Below are 22,612 nucleotides of genomic sequence, written 5' to 3'. Positions count from 1 at the left end.
AAAAAGAATGACATTTGCACATGCCTTGTTTCAATTTTAAAAAATATTGTGCAGGTTAGTTGGGTCATAACAAATATGCACATTTTTCTTTATAATATGTGATATATACTATACGAATTCGATTCGAAATTATTCGACCAAATCACTATTTTCTTCGAATTCGCTTCGAACGTAAATTTACTATTCGCACAAGCCTAGTTACCAAGCATGAATCATGGTAAAACAAATAAAGGGGAGGGGGTTTTCATGGCGTATGTGGCATTATTTAAGGCGATTATATCTCCTTATGGGATGCTCTCGTATTGCTGTTGTTAGTTCCAACCAAAATATAGTAAAAGCCCAATAAGTAACACCCCAGAATACTATGTGCTATGCAGGGGCGTAGCCAAGGGGGGGGGGGGTTGGGGGGGTTCAAACCCCCCCCCCCCCGAAATTTTTGAATTTTGCTTGCGTATATATACACGCACACATACAAACACACGCACGAACATACATAATGTATGGTTGAATCCCCCCCCCCCCCGAAAAAAATTTCTGGCTACGCCCCTGGTGCTATGTGACAGTTCCCCGCTCGGCAGTTTATGCCTGAATTTTTCTGTAGGAACACTGCCTAAAGTGCATGTGTGTGTTGCGGCAGTTACAGGGCAGGGCAGGGCAGCATGTGCAAAGTGTGCGCGTAAGAAGTGTTTTTATTTTAGATGCGAAGCAGCTCTTTGACTAGCCTGTGTAACGCTGTCCCTCCGTGCGTCCGTACGAACGCGCCGCAACGCGCTCCCCTTGCCGCAGGTGTTGGAGCGGTGCCAAGTAGGTCACACCGCAGCTGCGCGTTGACGTCACTCTCTCCTTCGCCTGCTGTGCGTTCGCCGCAGCACCCGCAGCTGCCGCTCGCTACACCGCCGACTTGTCGGTTCACGCGCAGTAAACCTGACGCGCGCCTAACGTACGCGTTGAAACATGTCTGTATGTGTCACCTCTCTCTCGCTTCACCCTCTCCACCGTGTTAGCGCCGTTCAACCCGTGATGCCACCCGTGCGCAACACTGCTGCTTCGCATCCCATCAGGGTTCCCTTTGGGAAGATGGTCTTAATTTTTTTTAACCAGGGTGATGTTTTAGGGTTGGCAAATTGTGCAAGTAATACATCGAGCCTGAGATAAACAATGTTCTTTTTGTGATACTCCTAATGAGGCCACTTTGTCACATTTTGTCTGAAGGCGATTAAAGGGACACTAAAGGTAAATATTAAGTCGGTGTTGATTGTTGAAATAGCGGTCCAGAAACCTCGTAGTGCTACTTTTGTGCCAAGGAAGTGCTTATTTTGAAATAAAATCATGTTTTAATGGTCCGCATCGCGTTAGCGCGCTTCAAATCACCCGCCTGAAATCGGCCTTTCTGACGTCACTGTTGCCGTGCCCAGTGTTGTCCGCCTTTACTGCGCAGCGGCGTGCACTGGCGGCGTGTACCATTCGGGCATCCGGCAACATCACATGTATGCGGCATTTTGTCGAACTTTCTGTTAGAGCAACTTTCACGAGCGTGCAAAACACACGCGGCAGTACGTGATACCGAAACTGCCACTGAGACGCGACTGCGTGAGCAAATTCGGGCGCCGGGTGAAGCAAAGTTCGGCGAAAACGGAATCTTTGAACCACGCGTGCCGTTCCCCATGGCAACGCCAAAGAGGTTCTTTTTTCCATGAATCAAACAGAAACGAACGGGCAGCATTTTATTACGTCTCTTGATGCACGGAAGGTTCTTTTTTTATTGCAGCTAGTATGATTACTAGTGATTAATTGTAGTCTGACGCTCTCACGTCATTACGATCAGTTTCAAAATGTCCGACTCGTGGCGCTCATCGTGTGATACATTTAGCTTAATTTCTCGGTAAGTAGGGCATTGATGTTGATAACATTGCCATTTTAGACGTCATGCATTGAGCTTTCACTCTGATATAAATTGTTGACTAAAACGCGTTCTTGGGCTAGTTGGTGCATGGTCTGACAAAAAATTTGGAGGCACAAAGGAACGAGGACAAGAAATGACAGGACTGGTGCCAATGAGATATAAATTGTTATTTGCCTTTAGTGTCCCTACGCTAGCTTGGTTAACTTCCTACGACTGCAGCTCTGTACGGGATGTGCATTTAGGTAAACTTTGAGGACCCTTTACGTTAAGGTCAGTCTCCTCTGTGATTTTGTGTCACTCAGCAATACCCCGCAATGTAGAGTGTCCTCTATGTGTCATTGTATCTGAGCAAGGAACATGGTGCAAAGCTGTCACTTTGTACAGTGGAACCTCGTTAATGCGTACCTGCCGGGAACGCCGCATAACTACGCACTAAACGGTAGTACGCATTAACCACCAAGTAAAAATTTGCATCTCCTCGCATACGCCATCGCCGCCAGCAAAGAAATAAATACAGTGCCACAGCAAATATTGCCTAAAGTACCCACTGCAAAGCTTTTTCTTTCTTTTTCCCAAACTGGAGAAAAGATTCTGGTACTATCGCACGGACCGTCCGATAGTGCCGATAGCGCGCGGTGGCGACGCCAAGGAGCATTTCGTAACTATTACAGGGTCCGGTATACGCAGTGACCAATCAACATAGCGACAGAACGGACAGTGTCGGCTTTCCGCGGTATATGTGTGTGCGTCTGTACCGCGATCTGCTACTAAATGAAAACTGACACAGTTCCAGTGAAACGCGGTACGGCTGCGTGGAGCCGATCGTCTCCTGGCTAGTTGCGTGCAGCGCGTCGCCTTCTCGGCTCACGGCGTTACTGCCGGGCCGCTTGCTGTACCGCACGCGCGCATGTGTCGTGGGAGTGTTCTTCGTACCCACTTCGCTCCAGACCGTGCACAGATGCGGCGATGAGCACAGATGAGCTTGTTCGATTAACGCAGCGATGACGAACTTCCTGCAAGCGATGCGCACTCCGCGACGCTCTAGCGGTCCTGGCAGCGAACGGAAGCGTGGTCGCCCAATAAAAGCGTGCAGTGTGGTTACAACAGCGCTACGCTTGCTGTACCGTACGCGTGCGTTTAGCGTGATAGCGTCTATGCAAAGAGGTTTCTCGTCGCCCACGACCAGCAACGCTCAACTCCGCAACGGCGAGCTGCTTTCGTTTCTACAAAGCGGCGCGCGCTTGAACACGGCCCCGCACAACGAGGCGGCAGCGATCGGCGGCCCAGCGCGTCCAGGTTGTCGCCTATTAAATGCGTGCAGTAGGCTTAAAGTAGTGCTGCGCCGCACGCGTACCCGAGCAGATATCTGAAGATACTTATTGTGATAAGGTTGTCGGCGATAAGTCATGCTGGCGCGTTCGTCGGTGGCCGCCGCCTCACCTTCGTTCTTTCCTGATGCTTACCCGCAAAGGCATCGCCGCAATCGCGCGGAAGTCGGAATCGGTGATAGACCGATCTACGCACTTCTCGAAAAGACTGAAAACCTTTGGCGGCACATTGTGGCGTCGGGAAGTTTAGCAGCGCAGTAAAATTTTATGGGACAAAACGTTATCGCGGTACGCAGGGTACGCACTAACCGGTTGGCGTAGGGTACGCAACTACGTTTTAACCGTTAGTACGCTTAAAGCGGGTACGTATTAACGAGGTTCGACTGTATTTGCGAGGAAATCTAAATTACTTAATGTTGATAACTTTGGGTGTCACTTTTAGGGTGTCGCTTCTTTCTTTAAAAAGAACCAGCATGCTGGTTTCAATGCTTAGGCCATTGACATAGAATATCTTTCCTTTTGTCTGCCCCATAATGAGATAAAAAAAGTGCACCGAGGAGTGCACAGATATGCGCTAGTCAACAAGGATAGTTTCCTAAGGTACTGTTAATTTATGCTTGACACTCACTGTGGGGACAACCAGACGTACACACTAAAACAAAGGGTTTGTATCTGTTTGTGTTGCACCTATACTGAGCGACAACCTCTTGTTGGCACAATATGACAAAGCCCTATCAGGCTCTGTGATTAAATCCTGTGTTAAAGTGTTCTAATACATTGACGACTTCTTGGTGATCCAGCCACAGAGAGAAACAACTTTATTGACGGCACAGCGAGGTCGTTGAATCCAAGAGGCAACTCTCAGCCGAGGACAGCAGAGAGTTGTATGGTGTGGTGAAATCCAGAAGTTTGCAGGCATAAAATGGAACCAGCTCGCTCAAGACAGAGTAAATTGGCACTGTAGGAGAGGCTGTTGTCCTGCAGTGGACACAGAATAGACTGATAATGGTGATGGTGATAGTACTTTCTGTGCAAAATGAACAATGTGCTGCATATTAGTGAGGGATTGAACTCATTCATGTGCAGGCCTAACCATTTGTGTTTAACATTTACAAAGAAATTTTTTTTTCGTTATACTATTTGCAGGCAACTGAACAGGAGCGAGCCCAGATGTTCCAGAGGCAACAAGAGCGTGTGGCCAGGGACTTGGAAAGGCAGCGGGCTGAGCTGGATGCAACGCTTGAAGTGAAGGTTTGTTCATTTCACTTCACTTGTGATCTTTGCAAATGTCGGTGGCTTTTAGTTTGGGAATCATCATAGGTGCAAAACCATTCTGCACTGTTTGCAACTCTAGAAACCATAGGCAACTCTAGAAACCAAAAAAAAGTGGAGCTCACTCAAATAATGTATTTTCAGCTCAGGGCTCACTTGGACTCGGACTCACCAAAATTTTACTCAAGCGAACTCACTCGGACTCAGACTCACCAAAATTTTTCTCAGCCAGACTCAGACTGGCCAAAATATTACTCAGCTGGACTCACTCAGACTCGCGGCTCGATCTGAGTCTGAGTGAGTCGACTCATGAGTCCGTTAATGTAAAATTAGCTCTTTCGATCAAGGTGTCAACACTTTTTAACATCAATTTCTATTAGTCGGTGCTCTATGATATGTCTTTTGATGTTATACCTTCAAATACGGACATTTTTATGAAATACGCGACTCACATGTAATATTTTAATCAAGAACTTCCCGTGAAAGAGTTTGTGGGGGCGGATCATGGCACCTCACCCCCCACCATAACTCGCGCTAAATATTGAGGTGGCACATGAATGCTAGTGCATTAAGATATGTGTTGAATAGACTTCAGTATAAACGTAAGCTGATATAAGGCTGATAGTAATGCTGAAGATGAGTAGATAGGACGATAGGTTGGCAATAAACGGTGGAGCTCACTCAGACTCGCTCAACAAATATATTTTGTGCTTAGGGCCCACTCGGACTCAGACTCATGGCTCGATCCGAGTGTGAGTGAGTCGACTCATGAGTGAGTTTGATGACCTGTGCTAGAAACTGCTACTTGTGCTGGCAAAATAAACAAAGATCGCTATGATATCTAGGGTCATGGTGGCACTTTCACATAGCACTGTGCTGAAGTTTCTGGATTGTAGCATTGACTCACGGTGTTCAATCAAAGGGGAAAGGCTGCTTGCTACCACTCACCTTATATTAAATCAGTCTGAAGAATTTCAGTGGCAAAACAGCCGAAATAGTAGCACTGTGCATGCAAACGTGCTGCCTAGTCAGCGATCCGCCTCAGATTGCTTTTTTAGGGGGGGGGGGATACAGAGCTTTTCAAGCAAGCCAGCAGTACAAGAAGGCTGGTGCTTAGCAGGCCTTTCTGAAAGGTGCAAGCACTTGTGCGCAGCAGGTGGTTCTGAGATTGAACAGGAGTCTTCTGTAATTTTTTTATCACACACTGGAAGTCTGAAATTTTCAAATCGTATTGCCCAGTTTTCGTTTTACAGACAGATATTAAAAAAGCACAGCTGTTTACCTGTGAATGAGATGTGTATTTAAAAATGAATCATGATAGCATCATCAAAGCCTTAGTAGTAAATAATGAATTGGAACAAATTGCGAGGTTTTTTCTTTTTTTTTTTTTTACCCCAGTTAACCATGTTCGGTTTTGAGAAATTAGTGATGGCTGATCTTGAACATTCCTTTTTATGAGTACAAATGCATCACTTAAAAATGAATCTATTGCAACAGAATTCAGTGTTGTGCACCGTGTCGGAAAAGGACGTATTAGTGCAATGCGCATTTCGAATGCTCCAAAAGTTGGAACAAGCACTATTTGCAGTTGCTGCTACATTTCTTGCAATGAGATGAAGCACCGCATTGAGTGAGAACACAACACTGTTTGCACACGCCACAGAACAAAACCAGGGATAATGTACGCATGTTCGCTGTAAATTACTAGGGATTCGCAACTGCATTGCTTGCAGACAGAAGCAGGTCAGTGAAAATATTCCTGCTGCTTAATTCAAGCATTATAGTTGCATACAACTTGAGAAATCTGGAGAGGCCCCACCCAGATGGCCAAAATGCGGCAGCCGATCGCCTCCGCAACTGAAGAAATAGTCCTGGCTCATATACTCAGCAGTATTCTCTGAAGGCGGGGTCACCAGCAATCCGGCTCATGACGCGAGTCCGGAGTGCGCGCCCGTTGGCGGAGGCTTGTGTACATCCGCCTTTGAGGAGGAAATGCCACAGACTTCAAAAGTTGCATCTAAGGCTGGTATGGAAAACAACCATAAGCAAATTTTGCATACGTTCCTGATATATTAAAGCACTTGCCCTAGCGGGCACTACATATACAGGGTCATGCGTAAGGCTTGCCTGTGTGTGTGCATGCTTAAGGGGGTTGCATTGGCCTTGAGAATGCAGCATAGATTGGCGTGTTAAGGAGTTGCACGAATCTGAAGTGCTAGTGTCTAAGCGTAGATATCTGTATACACTGTTTTCCGGATGCGCTCAAGCACCGCCATCTTGGGCTGATAACGTTGCAGTTTTGTATTCGTATCAAATAAACAAACAGTGCTACGGTGAACTAGCACCCACGAAAATGCTTCCGGTACATTCAACGTTTCATGACCATGATCATTTCATATTACAACGTAGAAAACCAGCAAAACAATCGCTTATCAGCCCAAGATGGCGGCGCCCATGAATCGAAAATCAAATCGTGTATAGCTTCGAGCACCTAAGTGTCCTCTATCGCCATTACGATCATACACAACGCTACTCGGGAGCCATCACAATCTGTTAGTGGGAGTACCCAACCAAAAATCGCTTGTCTGTTGTGCTTCCATTCTCGCCCCATATATGCTTGAACAATTTCATGCTGAACCAGCAACCATTAATGTTTTTTTTTTTTTTTTAGATCACGTGTGGTTCAGGTTGAGGCATATTTTGCGAATACTGTTGGTTCGGATTTAGGTTCAGTTCCTGCTAAAATTCCAGTTCTGGTATGGTTTTTGGTTCAGTTCTGGTTCTGTTCCGGTTCTGTTCAACACCCTCGATTCAATACGAAATTTCGATATAACAAAGTAAATTGCCAATTTTACCAACTTCATCACGTTGAGGTTTAAATCAGTATGTGTGCGTGTGTTTCGTGCCTAAATGGCTCCTGCCACACCATCTCCAAGGGAATGCAACCTGAAGCCTGGTTAGTTTTGCCTATAGACAATTTTTCGCTGCTGGTTTGTGGAATTAAAATCAGATGGCGCCATATGCACTGGCCTTAGAGTTCCTCCAACTTCGCCTTGGCCACTGGTCAATGTGTATTCATCCGCACCGCGTCGTCTGCTTGCCGTATGTTTTGCTGAGCAAGAATGTTACTTGCTTACACCCTGCTGCAACCAGCTTGTGTGGTACGGCTACGGCCGCCTCGCTGACCTAAGGCCAGTCACGATTACATAATCAAACATGGCCACACCCATTCGTTGCCGTGGAAAATCGCCTATAAGCAGGGAAATATTGTACATGTGTGTTATGCATTTGTCCCTGCTCCGCCATTTAGCTACAGTTAAACCTCATTACAAGAGACACTCAAGGGACCTGGAAAACATGTCTCTTGCATCTGAATTCTCTTGCAACCAAAAATTCTAAAAACGCTGGGGAGTGCGACTAGTTATGTCCTTATACATCAGCATCAAAGTCCCAATGTGGCAAAGATTCATAGCAAGATGACCGGGCCTGTGGCTTTCCCAGCAATTCAAACACAGCTGCCTCATGGAAACATGGCGATGGCTCCGGAAACCTACTATACCATTGGCATGCAAAATGACCAGCGAAGCACACACTGTGCCAGAAATCCAACTCACTGATGCTCTGTCGCATAGTCGATGTGGGAGCACAATAGTGATTGTAAAAGCATAATTACAGAAAGCTTGGTGCAATTTGTAGTTGTCACCATGCAAGGAATGACATCCGGCTGTGTATAGGAACAGAATCGAGCTAAGGGGATAAAAGTTGCAGTGCATACTGGTTTGTGCGACGATGTCGGCCACATTGCATGAGCGTGCCTGGGTTGTCTCTCTTCTAAATACTGAATTTTTTTTAGGGAACCAATAACGGTGCCCTTAGTAACAACGTGTTTCTTGTAACCATGTCTCTTGTATGCAATGCTGTTTACATGGCGAACATAAAAAAAACAACCAAGCCATTTTCAAATGTCTCTTATTACTGAATGCCTCTTGTAACGAGGTTTTACTGTAGTTGCACCTTTTCTCTGTTCCGTGCTTATGGAGTGCGTTTGTATGCAGCTGATGAAGCAGCAGGAAGCGTTTGAGCACGAACTGCAGCAGCAGCTGCGACGCCAGGTGGCGGCACACACAGAACACCTCAAGGAGGCCCTGGAAGAACAAAAGCAGGAGCTAGACCGCACCTTCGGCCTGGAGCTGGAAAAGAAAATAATTGAAGAGCGGGCACAGCATAATGCGGCCTTGTCTTCCTCAGTTGCTAAGCTCCAGGGCATGGAGGAGTACCTAAGGGGTAAGTGCATTTACCGGTTGTTGCCACGTAATGATGGATTTTGCAGTTCAGCAATTTATGTACTTCATCACAGTTCAAGCACACATTTCTACCCAGTATTGGTAGCATCAAGATTTTATGCCAAGCTTTTGCTATACACAGTACAGTAAAACCCTGGTGATAAAACCAGGGCTCGTACAAATTTCGGTGTGATGCGACTTCGTAATTCACTGTAGCCCGGTTATAATGAAGTCGGCGGGAATAGGAAATTACTTCACTGTAACCGGCTTTTCACTACATCAGGACTCTAAAAATTCAAGCATTAAGTAGACCTAGTAGAAAATTTTATTTTCACCCTCTGAAAAGAAGTGGTCAAGAGTTCCCTGCATGTGTTTCACGAGTGTGTGTTTCAGAGCACTGGCCTCAACGCTATCCAAATGAGCACAAATACCCGGTCCGGTACTCGGGTACATGCGTACCATGTCATGATCTGCATCAGCTACTTCAGAAGTCACTTGCTGGGGTGCACCAATGTCATCACTAGAGGCCAGATGTTTAGGCATTAAAAATGTGTGTTTTAGGCGCCAAAAATAGGCAGGCAAAACACGTTTTAGGCCTCCGGCGTGCTAAATGTAGGCACAATAAATTTTTATATAAAGGCAAATAATTTCAAAACAAAGACATGCACAACTTGTATCTACGACAGGAAAGCAAAAAAAAAATGTTACTGTTTATGATGGCACAAATGCGCCAACAGTTGAATATAGCCCCTGCCACGCAGTGCAAACTAGGCCATACTGGGAAATTGCATTATTAAGTTAAATAAGCCTATTTTCTAACTGTTGTGGAGTTAGAGATAAATGAACTAATACTTGGTGCAGTTGCCACACTTAAGGGGAGACCCTGCTTCTGAAACATGTTTCTTGTTTTTGAGCGTATCATTATGAAACTTTCACAGCTTATGTATTTTTATGTGCTGATTTCAAACATGCAATTATTGTTCTAATACAATATGTAGTTTTGAAACTATTAAATAGTTTTTGTATTGTTAGGAGCAGGCTTTATTTCTAAACTGTGAGAGTTATCAAGCAAATCAGCCTATCACAATAACCTGGAATCAATGCTCTATGCAATAAGACAAGAATGGATGTTCTAGGCCCATTTGAACAAAAGTTATGGTATGTTGAACATTCCCAGCTTGATCCCAGTTTGACCGAGCTCGACATCGCTGACTTGCCAAGTGTTTAACGTACTATAACTTTTGTTAAATTGGGCCTAGAACATCCAATCTTGTTTTATTGCAAACAGTATTCATTCCAGCTTATTGTGATATGCTGATTTGCTTTATAACTCTTACAGTTTATAAAAAAATCTTGCTCCCAACAATACACATGAAATATTTGATATTTTGAAAATAGCATAGTGTACTAGAAAAATAATTGCATATTTGAAATCAGGACATAAAAATACATCAGCTGCGAAAGTTTCATAAAAATGTACTCAAAAACAAAGAAATATGTCTCCGAAGCAGGGTCCCCCCCTTATTAAGACAGCAGTCTTGTACATGATGATTGATTGCTTTAATTGCAGTGAACAGTTGCATGTGTACTTGGGCAGACCATTTCTTGTTTTAGATAACTCGTTTTAAAAAATGCAGTACAATCGTTGTATAATTGACTTCGAGAGGGCGCTTAAGCTTTTATACTATGCTCGGTCACACTTCATCAACAATTAGACCACTGAAGGGACCTATGTGATTTTGTCGAGAAAGCACGGTGTCGCTCTAGGCCGGTATATCTGTCCTGCTTGTCTAATGCATCACAAGTTTGTGTTATAGAACTTGTGAAAATTAAATAGAGCACCTTCTGTTACTGCAAATTTTGTAGAGCACGTTGTAGGTTTCGAACACAAGGGACCAATTAATTATTATACCCTATATTCTATTAACCACCCAGAAACCAGGAGCCACACGATTCTATCCAGAAGGGCGACATCAGATACTTCACCACACTACTCGAACGCTTAGCTTTTTTTTACTGAAAGCACAAATGATATCAGAACAGTTCTATTCAATAGTAAAAAGAATGCATTGCAAATTTACGCAGCCTGCTCTTCTGGCTAAAGCATCAGGGAAAGCCTCATTAATTTATTTATACAAATACCTCACGGGTTCCAATGTCTGGAACATTGTGTAAAGGAGGGGGGGGTGACAGTAATAAACAAGCACTAGGAACTGGTACTAGACATAGCAAATTAAATCGTAAATCTGAACTGTATTGGGGAAATGTTCAGTGACCTGAGGTCACTGAACAAAAGAAACTTCGGGCTGTCTGCAGGAAATAAAGAGCGGCAAGTTAATCTCATCTTCTGGAATATTATAGACTTCATGCCTGTGCATATGTGTTTCATTCATCATGGTACTACTGCTCCAGTATAAAAACTTGAATACAGTATAACCTCGTTACAAAGGATCTGTTTACAATAGACATTCGGATATTACATACCAATTTGCGGCGTTATGCCGACCTCCGTATTAGTTCCATTGATTGAGCTTCGTTCACAACGGATTCTGGTACAACGGACATTCGGATATAATTGACTAAAATTTCAGGCCAGCAAGGTGGTCAGGACTCCTTTAGAGCGGACTTTTCTACCACGGTCATTAACTTCCGACTTCAAACATCGCTTAGCATACTTTCGGGACGGGAGCAGCGCACCGCGGATATCGACGTACCGATTTAAGAGCGAAGGCCGCCGATCCACGGTCTGTCAATGATCAGCTATGCCTAGCTGTAGCGACAAAAAAAAAAAAAAAAAAAACGGCGCACAGCGTGCTTGGTGTTGCGTTTGGGACGCTGACACGCGAAATTGCGAGCCGCTGCCACCGCTTCTCCGCGCGGTCGCTGCGCGGCGAGCTTGGCCGGGGGGTCCGCTGCCGATGCGCAAAATGCCCATCCGCGGTTCTGAGGAGCCAGCGGGCGATGCGATTCGTTGCTTGAGACGAAGGACATTACGGCTTCTTCGCTTTCGCATGTCCGCTAGCGCGATGTTCTTGCCCGCAAAGTTCGGATTTGGCTCGTAAATCGGCGCCGTGAACGGAGTTAGGCCTAACCACGACATCTAGTAGAAAGCTCGGTTGCGATGTGCGTGGCCGCGGTGCCCGATGTTTCAAAGTACGTCATGCTCGATTGCGAGTACAAGGAGTTGTCCCGCGGTGGTCTTCGTCATAAGCTTCGAAGTGCTGATAAGAAGAACCTCGAACAGCGGGTCCAACGAGTCAACGCTATTAGTCGCACGTCTGCGATGTTTGCGACGAGTGCGGCGCGCTATCGTAATCTGATGATTGAGCTTCCGCTTGCAGCTGCCCAACTAAAGCGTGCCAAATTATCGTCGACCCGTAAACACAGAACGAGTGCGAACGCGTCACTAAGTAGCGCAATTTTCGACAGCCACGACCTCGCGACGCACAAGCAGCAGACGACGATTCCGAAGCGAGCATTAACACGTTTTGGCTGCTTCTGCGTTAATACCGCAGAAGCAGCCAAAACGTGTTTTTCGTACGCTTGTTACTGAATGGAGGAGCCAGCTGAAAGGGAGAACTTGAACGCGGAGAAATGCTCTTTACGACGAGCCCAAAATGATGGCGCCCAGTTGCGCCGTTGCCGAGCTATAATTTTGAAAAACGCTTTTTTTATATTTCCGCAATTTTCGCCAAGTCGGCAGACGCAAAACAAATTTGTTATAGCACTTCTACGTAGTTTTCATTGAAGATATTTTGGAATCAGATAGAAATGGGCTACAGAAACTGAAAATGCGATTTTCCAAAAATCGCATTTTTTATGGTCCCCCGTTAAAAATAAGACCATGTTTGTGACTTGTAATTCTCTCCGGTTATAACAGACCCATTCAGTGTTTACATGAAAGTCTGTTGTAACAGTACTTGGATTTTACATACTCCCTTTACAACAGACCAAAGTCCTCTTCACTATGAAGGTCTGTTGTAATGAGGTTATACTGTATTTGCAAAGTTTGGCATTCTGCGCAAGATGGACAAAGATCCAAAAAGAAAATGAACTGACCTCGACAGGGAGTCAGGCTTTGCACCATCCACTTAGTGCACAACTGTCAGTCAGCATGACCAGATCGTGGAAAATGTGCAACGCTGAAGAAACAAGAACTGCTCATCGTGTGCAGCTCGAGGAAGTTCTGTTAACAGAATTTAAAGAGGTGATGGTGGTGGGAGTTAGCGTTGACAGGAGTGAACATTGCAGAGACAAGATAGGAGCGAGCTAGGAACTGCTTTGCACCAAGGGAGATTTTGGCACTGCCAAAGATGACCGCGTGACCTGCGGTTGGCATACCATGGAGTTCAATGCCGGAGAGCTTTTCTCATCACAGCTAGGTGCTTTGACTTGCAAGGAAAGATACAACATGCGCTGCAGCTCCAATGACTGAAACGCAACACGTGCTTGACGTGTTGAGACGTGTGATAACTTTAGTGAGGTCACATGCATAGATTTTTACGCATGCCATTAAGTGATCATTGGCGATTTGTGCTGGAAGGAAACACAAATGGATATTAGCAGTCTTTTCTGCCGTAAATAAATTCATTTTTAAGATTTAATGTGTGTTTTGATGATAAGAATTTCGGGTCATACAAATATTTCAGGTAACCCCGTGAAATTTGTATCCCTGAGGTTTTACTGTATGTATGTCTGGGTCATCGTATTGTCACCTTCTTGCAGAAGGAATTCAGTGAGCATCTATGCGTTCTTTCCTCAGCACGAGATGAATTGGATCGGCTGTCACAACAGGCCAAAGGTCTCTGGCTTGCCTGCCAGGGCCTGAGGCACACTCTAGTTCATGGGCCAGCCAGTGGCACCAGTGAGCCGCAGTCGCTGACCGCAGACGTGCAGCTGGTGGAGCGGGCAGCATCCATGAGCCCTTATGTGCCCCTCGTGTTGGCCTCTATCCCTGAGGAAGCCCTGACACGTGGTGTCTACCCAGAAGTAGCCTTGAAAGAGCGCTTTGCACATGTGGAGCGTACCTGCCGCCGTGTTGCCCTCGTTGATGACCAGAGACCCTCATCACTGCTTCGATACTTGGCCTCCTACCTGCAGTCACTCTGTGTCATCTACCCTAAGGTCAGCAATTGGCATCTTCTGTATCATTATGCAACCATTTACAGTAGACTTAATAATCAAAACTCTGCTAATTCAAACTTTCAGCTAATTTTGGTTCGCCCGCTATGTTTTGAGTGTATTTTAAGGTCGCTTAATTCAAACTGCACTATTGCGAAAATTTTCTTAATTTATATTTTTTGCTTGTTTGTGCCGGAAAATATCTGCTGCCTTTGTGTCTTCAGCTGAGCATGTGTGTTGCTATGCTACTAGCGGTCACAAATAAAGCCGATTGCCTGCCTGCAAAGCGCCCATACTAGCTAACCGTGTGCACCTACAATCACCTGTTGATTGAGGAAGAAAGAAGTCACTTTTCCCGCAGTGCACTAGTGTCATGCAGAAAATTATACTAAGATTGGGAAGGGGCCACCAGCTGTTGCACGGCACAGCGTGTTTTGTCCCTTAATTACACACATGTGCACAGGCTGTGTAATAATGAGTACCAGTATGATTGCTGTTCTCTAAATACTTTACTGGCAATCATGCGGATGTCTGGAGTGGCTGTAAATAGTGCTTTGAAAGCCATGTATATTGTCACATGGTCGTGACGTCGACGAAGACAGCAGTCGGCGTTTTCAAGATGAAACTGTTTATTTGGCCGAACTTGTGGCCGGGAAATGAGAACTTGAACTACAGCAATACATGCTGTGCACTGATAGCGGCAAACAGGGCGTCATCCGTCGATAAACTGACAAGCGGTCAAGCGCGTTGGCTTTTATATAGGCGCTATCGAATTTTCCAGCGATATCGCTGGTGGCGGCGTTATCTCTCGACAAAGCAGGAACATTCGTGTGCGGCGTGCAATCTGAACGGAATGTTCTAAAACAATCGCGATGCTTTTTACACTTAGCGGCGCGGCCTGCGCAGCGCGTTGCCCAGTCTTTGTGGGTGAAGCTTCAACTCATGAAAAATAAGACGCGCAGCAATGCCCCCCTCTGAAAAGCATCGTCCCGATGCTTAAAAACAGAACATGAATACATGCAATACTAAAGAAAACTAATAAAGCAAGCAAACATTAGAGTCCTTAGGTGCGTTAATGAGCATAATACACATTATGGCGCACCACATGCACGACCTCGGGTCAAGCTCTGCGCCTCTGAGAGTTCGTGATGCCGTCGGGGACAACCTCGTAGTCCAGTGCGCCGAGACGTCGAAGTACCCTGTACGGTCTGAAGTATCGTCGAAGAAGCTTCTCGCTCAGTCCGCGTCGTCGTATTGGCGTCCAGAGCCAGACACTGTCGCCAGGCTGGTACTCCACGAAGCGTCGTCGAAGATTGTAGCGACGGCTGTTGGTGTGTTGCTGGGTCTTGATGCGCAGGCAGGCGAGCTGTCGAGCTTCTTCGGCACGTTGTAAGTAAGCGGCGACGCCCCGCCACGGTGGTCTAGAGGTTATGGCGCTCGACTGCTGATCCGAGGGTCGCGGGATCGAATCCCGGCCGCGGCGGCTGCATTTTCGATGGAGGCGAAAATGTTTGAGGTCCGTGTACTTAGATTTAGGTGCACATTAAAGAACCCCAGGTGGTCGAAATTTCCGGAGCCCTCCACTACGGCGTCTCTCATAATCATATCTTGGTTTTGGGACGTTAAACCCCAGATATTATTATTAAGTAAGCGGCGACGTCGAGGTTTTCTTCGTCGGTGACGTTGGGTAGCATGGCGTCGAGCGTTGTCACCGGGCTCCTTCCGTAGACCAACTTGTACGGCGTCATCTGCGTTGTTTCTTGGACGGCCGTGTTGTAAGCGAAGGTCACATACTAAAGGACGGCGTCCCACGTCTTGTGCTCAACGTCGACGTACATGGCCAGCATGTCGGCGATGGTCTTATTTAGACGCTCGGTGAGGCCATTGGACTGCGGGTGAAAGGCGGTGGTGCAGCGGTGGCTCGTCTCGCTGTATTTGAAGATCGCATGAGTTAGGTCCAAAGTAAAGGCGGTACCTCTGTCTGTGGTGACGACCTCTGGGGCGCCATGACGCAAGACGATGTTTTCCACGAAGAACTTGGCTACCTCAGCGGCACTGCCTTTGGGCAAGGCCTTTGTCTCGGCGTAGCGGGTGAGGTAGTCAGTTGCTACAACGATCCACTTGTTGCCGGAAGTCTACGTCGGGAACGGCCCCAGTAGGTCCATCCCGATTTCCTGGAACGGCCGGTGAGGTGGTTCGATTGGCTGCAGAAGACCTGCTGGCCTAGTCGGCGGTGTCTTCCGTCGCTGGCAATCTCGGCAAGTCTTAACGTAGTGGGCGACGTTGGCAGCAAGGCATGGCCAGTAGTATTTTTCCTGTATTATGGTGAGCGTGCGGGAAACACCGAGGTGTCCAGCCGTCGGGTCGTCGTGTAGGGCCTGGAGGACTTCTGGTCGCAATGATGAGGGCACGACAAGAAGGTAGTCAGTTCGAAGTGGCGAGAAGTTCTTCTTCAAGAGAACGCCGTTCCGTAAGAAAAACGACGGCAGTCCTCGCTTGAATACCTTCGGAACAACGGCGGTCTTGCACTCGAGGTAGTCCATAAGGCCCCCCCCCCCCAGCTCTGCATCGGCTCGTTGCCTTTCGGCGAAGTTGTCGGCACCTATAGTTCCGAGGAAGCAGTCGTCGTCGTCGTCTTGCGGCGGCGCGTCGACGGGGGCACGAGACAGGCAGTCGATGTCAGAGTGTTTTCACCCGGACTTGTACACGACGATTATGTCGAATTCTTGAAGCCTCAGACTCCATCATGCGAGACGACCTGAAGGGTCCTTCAAGTTAGCTAGCCAACATAAGGCGTGATGGTCACTGACAACATTGAAGGGCCTGCCATAGAGGTAGGGGCAAACTTTGACGTAGCCCAGATGACGGCAAGGCATTCCTTTTTGTTGTGGAATAGTTGGCTTCTGCCTTGGATAGTGACCGGCTAGCATAACTGATAAACCTTTCAAGCCCTTCAGTCTTTTGCGCAAGGATGGCACCGAGTCCTGCGCTGCTTGCGTCGGTGTGTATTTCCGTATTGGCGCAATCGCCGAAATGCGCAAGTATGGGTGCCGTCTGCAGGTGTCGTTCAAGTTCTTGAAATGCTTGCACTTACGCCGTTTCCCACCTGAATTCCACATTAGTCTTCGTGAGAAGCCTCAGTGGTTCGGCGATCCGTGAAAAGTTTTTGACAAAGCGCCTGTAATAGGCGCATAAGCCGAGAAATCGGCGCACAGCCTTCTTGTCGGGGGGTGGGGTTGGCAGCTGTTTTCTGCAGTTCTGGGCGCACTCCAGACTTGCTGATCACATTACCCAAAAACAAGAGCTTGCCGTACGCAAATCGGCACTTCTCTGGCTTCAGGGTCAGTCCAGAGGTCTTGATTGCTTGAAGTACTGCCTCAAGCCACAAGAGATGCTCGTCGAAGGTTGAGGAAAACACGACGTTGTCGTCCAAATACACAAGGCAAGTCTGCCACTTCAATCCAGCCAGCACAGTGTCCATGACGCGCTGGAACGTCGCAGGTGCCGAGCAAAGACCGAAAGGCATGACCTTGAACTCAAAGAGGCCTTCAGGTGTTATAAAAGCGGTCTTTTCTCAGTCTCTTTCATCTGCTTCGATCTGCCAATAGCCAGTCTTGAGGTACATCGACGAAAAGTACGTCGCGTTGTGAAGTCGATCCAGGGTGTCGTCTATCCGTGGGAGAGGGTACACGTCCTTCTTCGTGATTTTGTTCAGGCGCTGATAATCAACGCAAAAGCGCAGTGTCCTGTCCTTCTTCTTTACTAACACCACGGATGACGCCCACGGACTCTTGGACGGCTGGATGATGTTGTCGCGTAGCATTTCGTCGACTTGTTTCTTTATCGCGTCACGCTCTCGGGTCGAAACTCTGTAGGTGCTCTGACGGAGGAGCCTCGCACTTTCCTCCGTTATAATTCGGTGTTTTGCCACCGGACTTTGTCGAATTCGTGATGACGACGAGAAGCAGTCCTTGTATCGTTGAGCAGGGATTTGATATGTTCTTGCTTGCACTGGGGAAGACTTGGGTTGACGTCAAAAGCAGGTTCCGGCCCTGGCATTTTCGCAGAAGCTTTGGTTGAATCTGTGAGGGTGAAGGCATTGCTGGCTTCCACAATGTCTTCAATGAAGGCGACTTTCATACCCTTATTTACATGCTTGTATTCGTAGCCGAAATTCATGAGCATCACTTTTGTTTTTCCTCCACGAAGCTTGGCTATTCCTCTTGCGACGCAAACGTCTTGATTATCCAGCAGGTGCTGGTTGCCCTCGATGACGCCTTCCAAGTCGGTGGCTCTTTCGGTGCAAACGGAAATAATGACGCTGGAGAGAGGTGGTAGGGTGACCTGCTCGTCGAGCACACTTAAGGTGTGGTTTCTTGGCATCGTAGGGGGTGGCAGAGCTTCTTCTGAGGATAGCGTTATGGACTCAGATCTCAGGTCTATTACAGCACCGTGTTCACTTTGGAAGTCCATCCCAAGTATCACGTCCCTGGAACAGTGCTGCAGGGGCGTTTTCAAATGACCTCCAGCGGTGCGGATTTCAGATTCTTCCTAAACAGTCTTAACTTTCTTCAACTTCATGGCGAATGACCTACTGACGACGGAATAGTCGGCCCCAGTCTCGACGAGAGCGGTAACGTTGTGTCCGTCGAATAGTACGTCGAGGTCACTAGTCCGCCGTCTTGTGCTGCGGTTACGTCGCGGCGTTGGGTCACGGCTACGTCTATTTGCACTGCTGCTTCCGCGTTGCGTCGTCCGGTCTTCTTCCGGTTGCAAAGTTTCATCTTCAGGACGTCATTCGGCGTGCGGCGGGGGCTCAGGACTTAGTCGACGGCGGAGGATCTTCAGCATTTCGTCGTACAGCAACCGCACCTCCATAGGTTGCTGCCCTTAGTTTCCTGGATACGGGCTAGGCGACTGGCCCCGGTTTAGGCCAGTGTGCTGCCGGCGGTGCGGTGACATGTAGCGGCCGGGCGACGGCGAGCGGGAAGGTCGTTGTTCTTGCCACTGTGTTCCGGTGAGGTAGTCGTTGATGTTGCGAGGCCATTCGCCTGGCTGCGGGCGCGGCACGTTGACGGCGAATCCGCGTAAACCCATCTGTCGGTACTGGCAGCGGCGGTACGTGTGGCCAGCCTCCTCGCAGTGGTAGCAGAGCGGGCGGTTGTCAGGGGCGCGCCATATATCGGTCTTCCTTAGCGCGTAGCGCGGGGCATAGCGCTGGGTGACAGGAGGATGGTAGGGTGTCGGTGGTGGTGGCGGTGGCAGCGTCTGGTGGCAGAACTGCTGCGGCGGCGCGGCATCTTGACGTGGACGAGGAGCGGGGGCGTTGCGTCGGACTGCAGCAGCGTAGCTCATTGCTTGTGGGTCAGGCTGCGTTGGTTCAGCTACTGCCAGAAATTGCTGGATTTCCTGGCGTACGACCACTTGAGGCTGGGAGGAGGGCAACAATTTATGCAGCTCCTCCCGCACGATAGCTCTGATGGTGTCACGCAGGTCATCAGATTGCAGCGCGTGAACCTCCCCGTAGGTCGTCGTAGGAATGTGACCGTTGCTTCCGTCAGGAATTCCTGGACGGTCTTGGGTGGGTTACGCATCAGCCCGGCGAAGAGTTCTTGCTTGACCCTTCACATGAGGAAGCGGACTTTCTTCTCCTCGAGCATGACGGGGTCACCGTGGCGGAACAGTCGGTTCATTTCTTCCGTGAAGATAGCCACGTTTTCGTTCGGGTGTTGCACTCGTGTCTCCAACAAGGCAGCGGCCCTTTCTTTTTAGACAACGCTCTTGAATGTCTCCAAAAAATGATAATGAGTACCAGTATGATTGCTGTTGTCTAAATACTTCACTGGCAATCATGCGGATGTTTGGAGTGGCTGTAAATAGTGCTTTGAAAGCCATGTATATTGTCACATGGTCGTGACGTCGACGAAGACAGCAGTCGGCGTTTTCAAGATGAAACTGTTTATTTGGCAGAACTTATGGCCGGGAAATGAGAACTTGATCTACAGCTATACACACTGTACACTCATAGCGGCGAGCAGGGCGTCGTCCGTCGATAAACTGACAAGCGGTCAAGCACATTGGCTTTTATACAGGCGCTATCGAACTTTCCCAGTGATATCGCAGCGATATCGCTGGTGGCGGCGTTACCTCTCGACAAAGCTGGAACATTCGCGTGCGGAGCGCAATCTTAATGGAACGTTCTAAAACAATCGCGAAGCTTCTTACACATCGCGACGCGGCCTGCGCAGCGCGTTGCCCACAGTCTTTGTGGGTGAAGCTTCAACTCGTGAAAAATAAGACGCGCGGCAATATGCAGCTGATCCTGGATCCTTAAATTAAAAGCAAGTGTAACTTGCTTTTAATTTAAGGAGTTCATTCTTCAAGAAAACGGAAGGTGGTGCATGTGCATGCTACAAATGTGAACAATGCAGAATTTTAACGGATGAAATTGACACAGTCTTGCCATTTAACAATTCCATCAGTGTACTGATTTACATTGCATTTTTACATGTCTTTGGAGTTCCCCCTCTGATGTGCCTTTGTAGCATGTGAGAGCCCTTTCATTTGTTGTTGGCAGGAGCTGCCCGAGGAGGAGCTTGCAGACGAACAGCGAGTCAATCCTGAAATGTGGGACACGTTTGATGTTCTTTCGCGTGTGCGTTATTGGCTCCAGCATGAGAACCTGGAACAAGCTCTACGGTATGCCAGTCAGCTGCGAGGCCAGCCAAGGCTGGTAGCCCAAGATTGGATCCATGAACTTCGACTGCATCTTGAAGCTCGCCAGGCAGCCTCAGCCCTCATGGCCTTTGCTGCGGCCACTATTGCTGAAGATGCTGAGTAACTGAAACATTTTCATCAATACTGGTATGCTGTGTAGATCTAAGGCACCAACTAGATTCTCTCTTCTTTTGGGGGACCTTGTTCAGATAGAAATATCGCTACTGGTGTGTGGGCTGAGATTGTCAAGTTACTCCCTTGGAGTGCTGCTTTTGACCATATTTTGTTGTAATGACTGGTCGCTGCCTTAAATGTGGCTATAGAGCATGATCCCTGAAAAAAAGCTGTAGCAGGCAATGTCCTGATTGGCACAAAAGTTATAATTTCTCTATGTGCCCTTCATTTCAATTCATTGTGTCTAGCTGGTGCACTTGCTTTGTGAACAGGCAGCATGGCTTTTCATGCTTATGATGCAAAACTGTGCACTGATTGAATTGGTGAAATTGAACGTAATACTTGTGAAACTGTGTGTGACCTTTGTAACAATAGTTTTGCTTGACTGCTGCGACAATACATGGTAGAATTTAGGGCTGTGACAGTGAGAAGTCGGTAGCAAGCACTGAGGCCTTGAAGTTAAAGCTCTATATGTGAAATGGAAACTAGGTGGTCTTGTGTGCCCTTCATGTGAGGACTGCTTGTATAGCTCCTGGTCCAACCTTATTTTACTGTGAGGACTTGGGTCATATTATGTTTTATTTTCAATATAGTGTACTAAGATCGTTCTGTGTATTGAAAAGCTGAGCCAAGTCTAAGAATCATGTGAATGCAGTTTTAGAATGCCACAAAAGCTGATAATAAATGTGCATGGTTACAAATTTCTTTAAAAATTATTTTCTGGGGCTGTATGCACATATGGGTGTTTTTGGCATAAAGCTATAATATTCGTCCTTATTGGTGCAGTGCTGAAATGTTTAAAGTGGAATGAATTTCAAAGGGAATTGTGCATTACTTTGTGCAAAGTATGATGCACATAATTTGCAGTGTCCCGAGTGGGAAGACCTCAGAAGTGCAGGCAAACATCGCAGCTTACCAGCAGGCTGTATGCATTTTTATTCAGATGTGAGTTGTTTTGTGCAGAATCTCTTCTCAGTTATGAAAAAAAAAAGGTATTGCATCATAAAATGTACGTGCGCTGCCATTACTGTGAAGAACCTATTGAACTGTTCCCACTTGCAGGTGCAAATGCTAAGCAGCATAAAGTACTTGTGACTGCCCTTAGTTGATCATGGTGCATTTTGAAATTATTTCTGTCACTCTTGCACAGTAGGTGAAGTGCTTGCTGGTATAATTTTCTTGCTGCAGTGAATTAATCATCAGCTGTTTATGTGGGAATCGCTTAGTCTTATTTTCTCGGTTCAAGTCTCTGGTTGGCTTTCTACCTTTGCCAGTTTATGAATAAACTATACATGAACAACTGGCATACCTCCTGCAACTCGCTGCGAGACACCATAGGAACCGAAAAGACATCGAATATTCTATGCATCATGCTAGACCTCGCAGGGAATGTGCGTGGAAACTACAAATGCTCTCACCAGACTCATAGTTGCGTATGATGGGTCGTAGGAGGATTTGTTCATGCAGTTAGACTACTCTGGTACCAGCGACCCAGTACTGGTCGAGACAGTCACACTACAATATCAATTCAGAGGCCCCAATAACCCCTCCTTGGACGCCAAAATTGATTTTTTGGAAGTCTACGCTGCTGCACAGACTTCGGAAAACACAGCCCCACGACCGGATGCGATAGCTAGTACGATACTGTGCCACCTAAGTGACCAGGTTCTGCAACAGTTTACAGATTTCTTCAACAAATAAGTCTGGTCACCAAGGGGCAGAACACTGCAGTGCTGGAAGGAGGCCACTCTTTGAGACAGTCATCGTCATTCGCCTGGAAAACCATATAGGGTGAGGCAATCTCCTGCCAGACT

General features: G+C 47.2%; 1 protein-coding gene across 1 annotated transcript in view; it reads left to right on the top strand.

Annotated features, from left to right (window-relative positions):
• The window catches only part of LOC119379368 (MICOS complex subunit MIC60), a 106,232-nt gene extending 84,134 nt beyond the window's left edge, over positions 1-22,098 (top strand). Inside the window, exons 12-15 of the mRNA XM_037648680.2 lie at positions 4,378-4,482; positions 8,559-8,787; positions 13,549-13,910; positions 20,485-22,098. Coding sequence (XP_037504608.1) covers positions 4,378-4,482; positions 8,559-8,787; positions 13,549-13,910; positions 20,485-20,748 — 960 coding nt within the window. The 3' untranslated portion in view covers positions 20,749-22,098. The remainder of the gene's footprint in view (positions 1-4,377; positions 4,483-8,558; positions 8,788-13,548; positions 13,911-20,484) is intronic.
• The last annotated feature ends 514 nt before the right edge of the window (positions 22,099-22,612 follow it).

Source organism: Rhipicephalus sanguineus, chromosome 1 (assembly GCF_013339695.2).
Source record: "Rhipicephalus sanguineus isolate Rsan-2018 chromosome 1, BIME_Rsan_1.4, whole genome shotgun sequence".
Lineage (NCBI taxonomy): Eukaryota > Metazoa > Arthropoda > Arachnida > Ixodida > Ixodidae > Rhipicephalus > Rhipicephalus sanguineus.
This window is presented reverse-complemented; position numbering and strand designations above follow the sequence as displayed.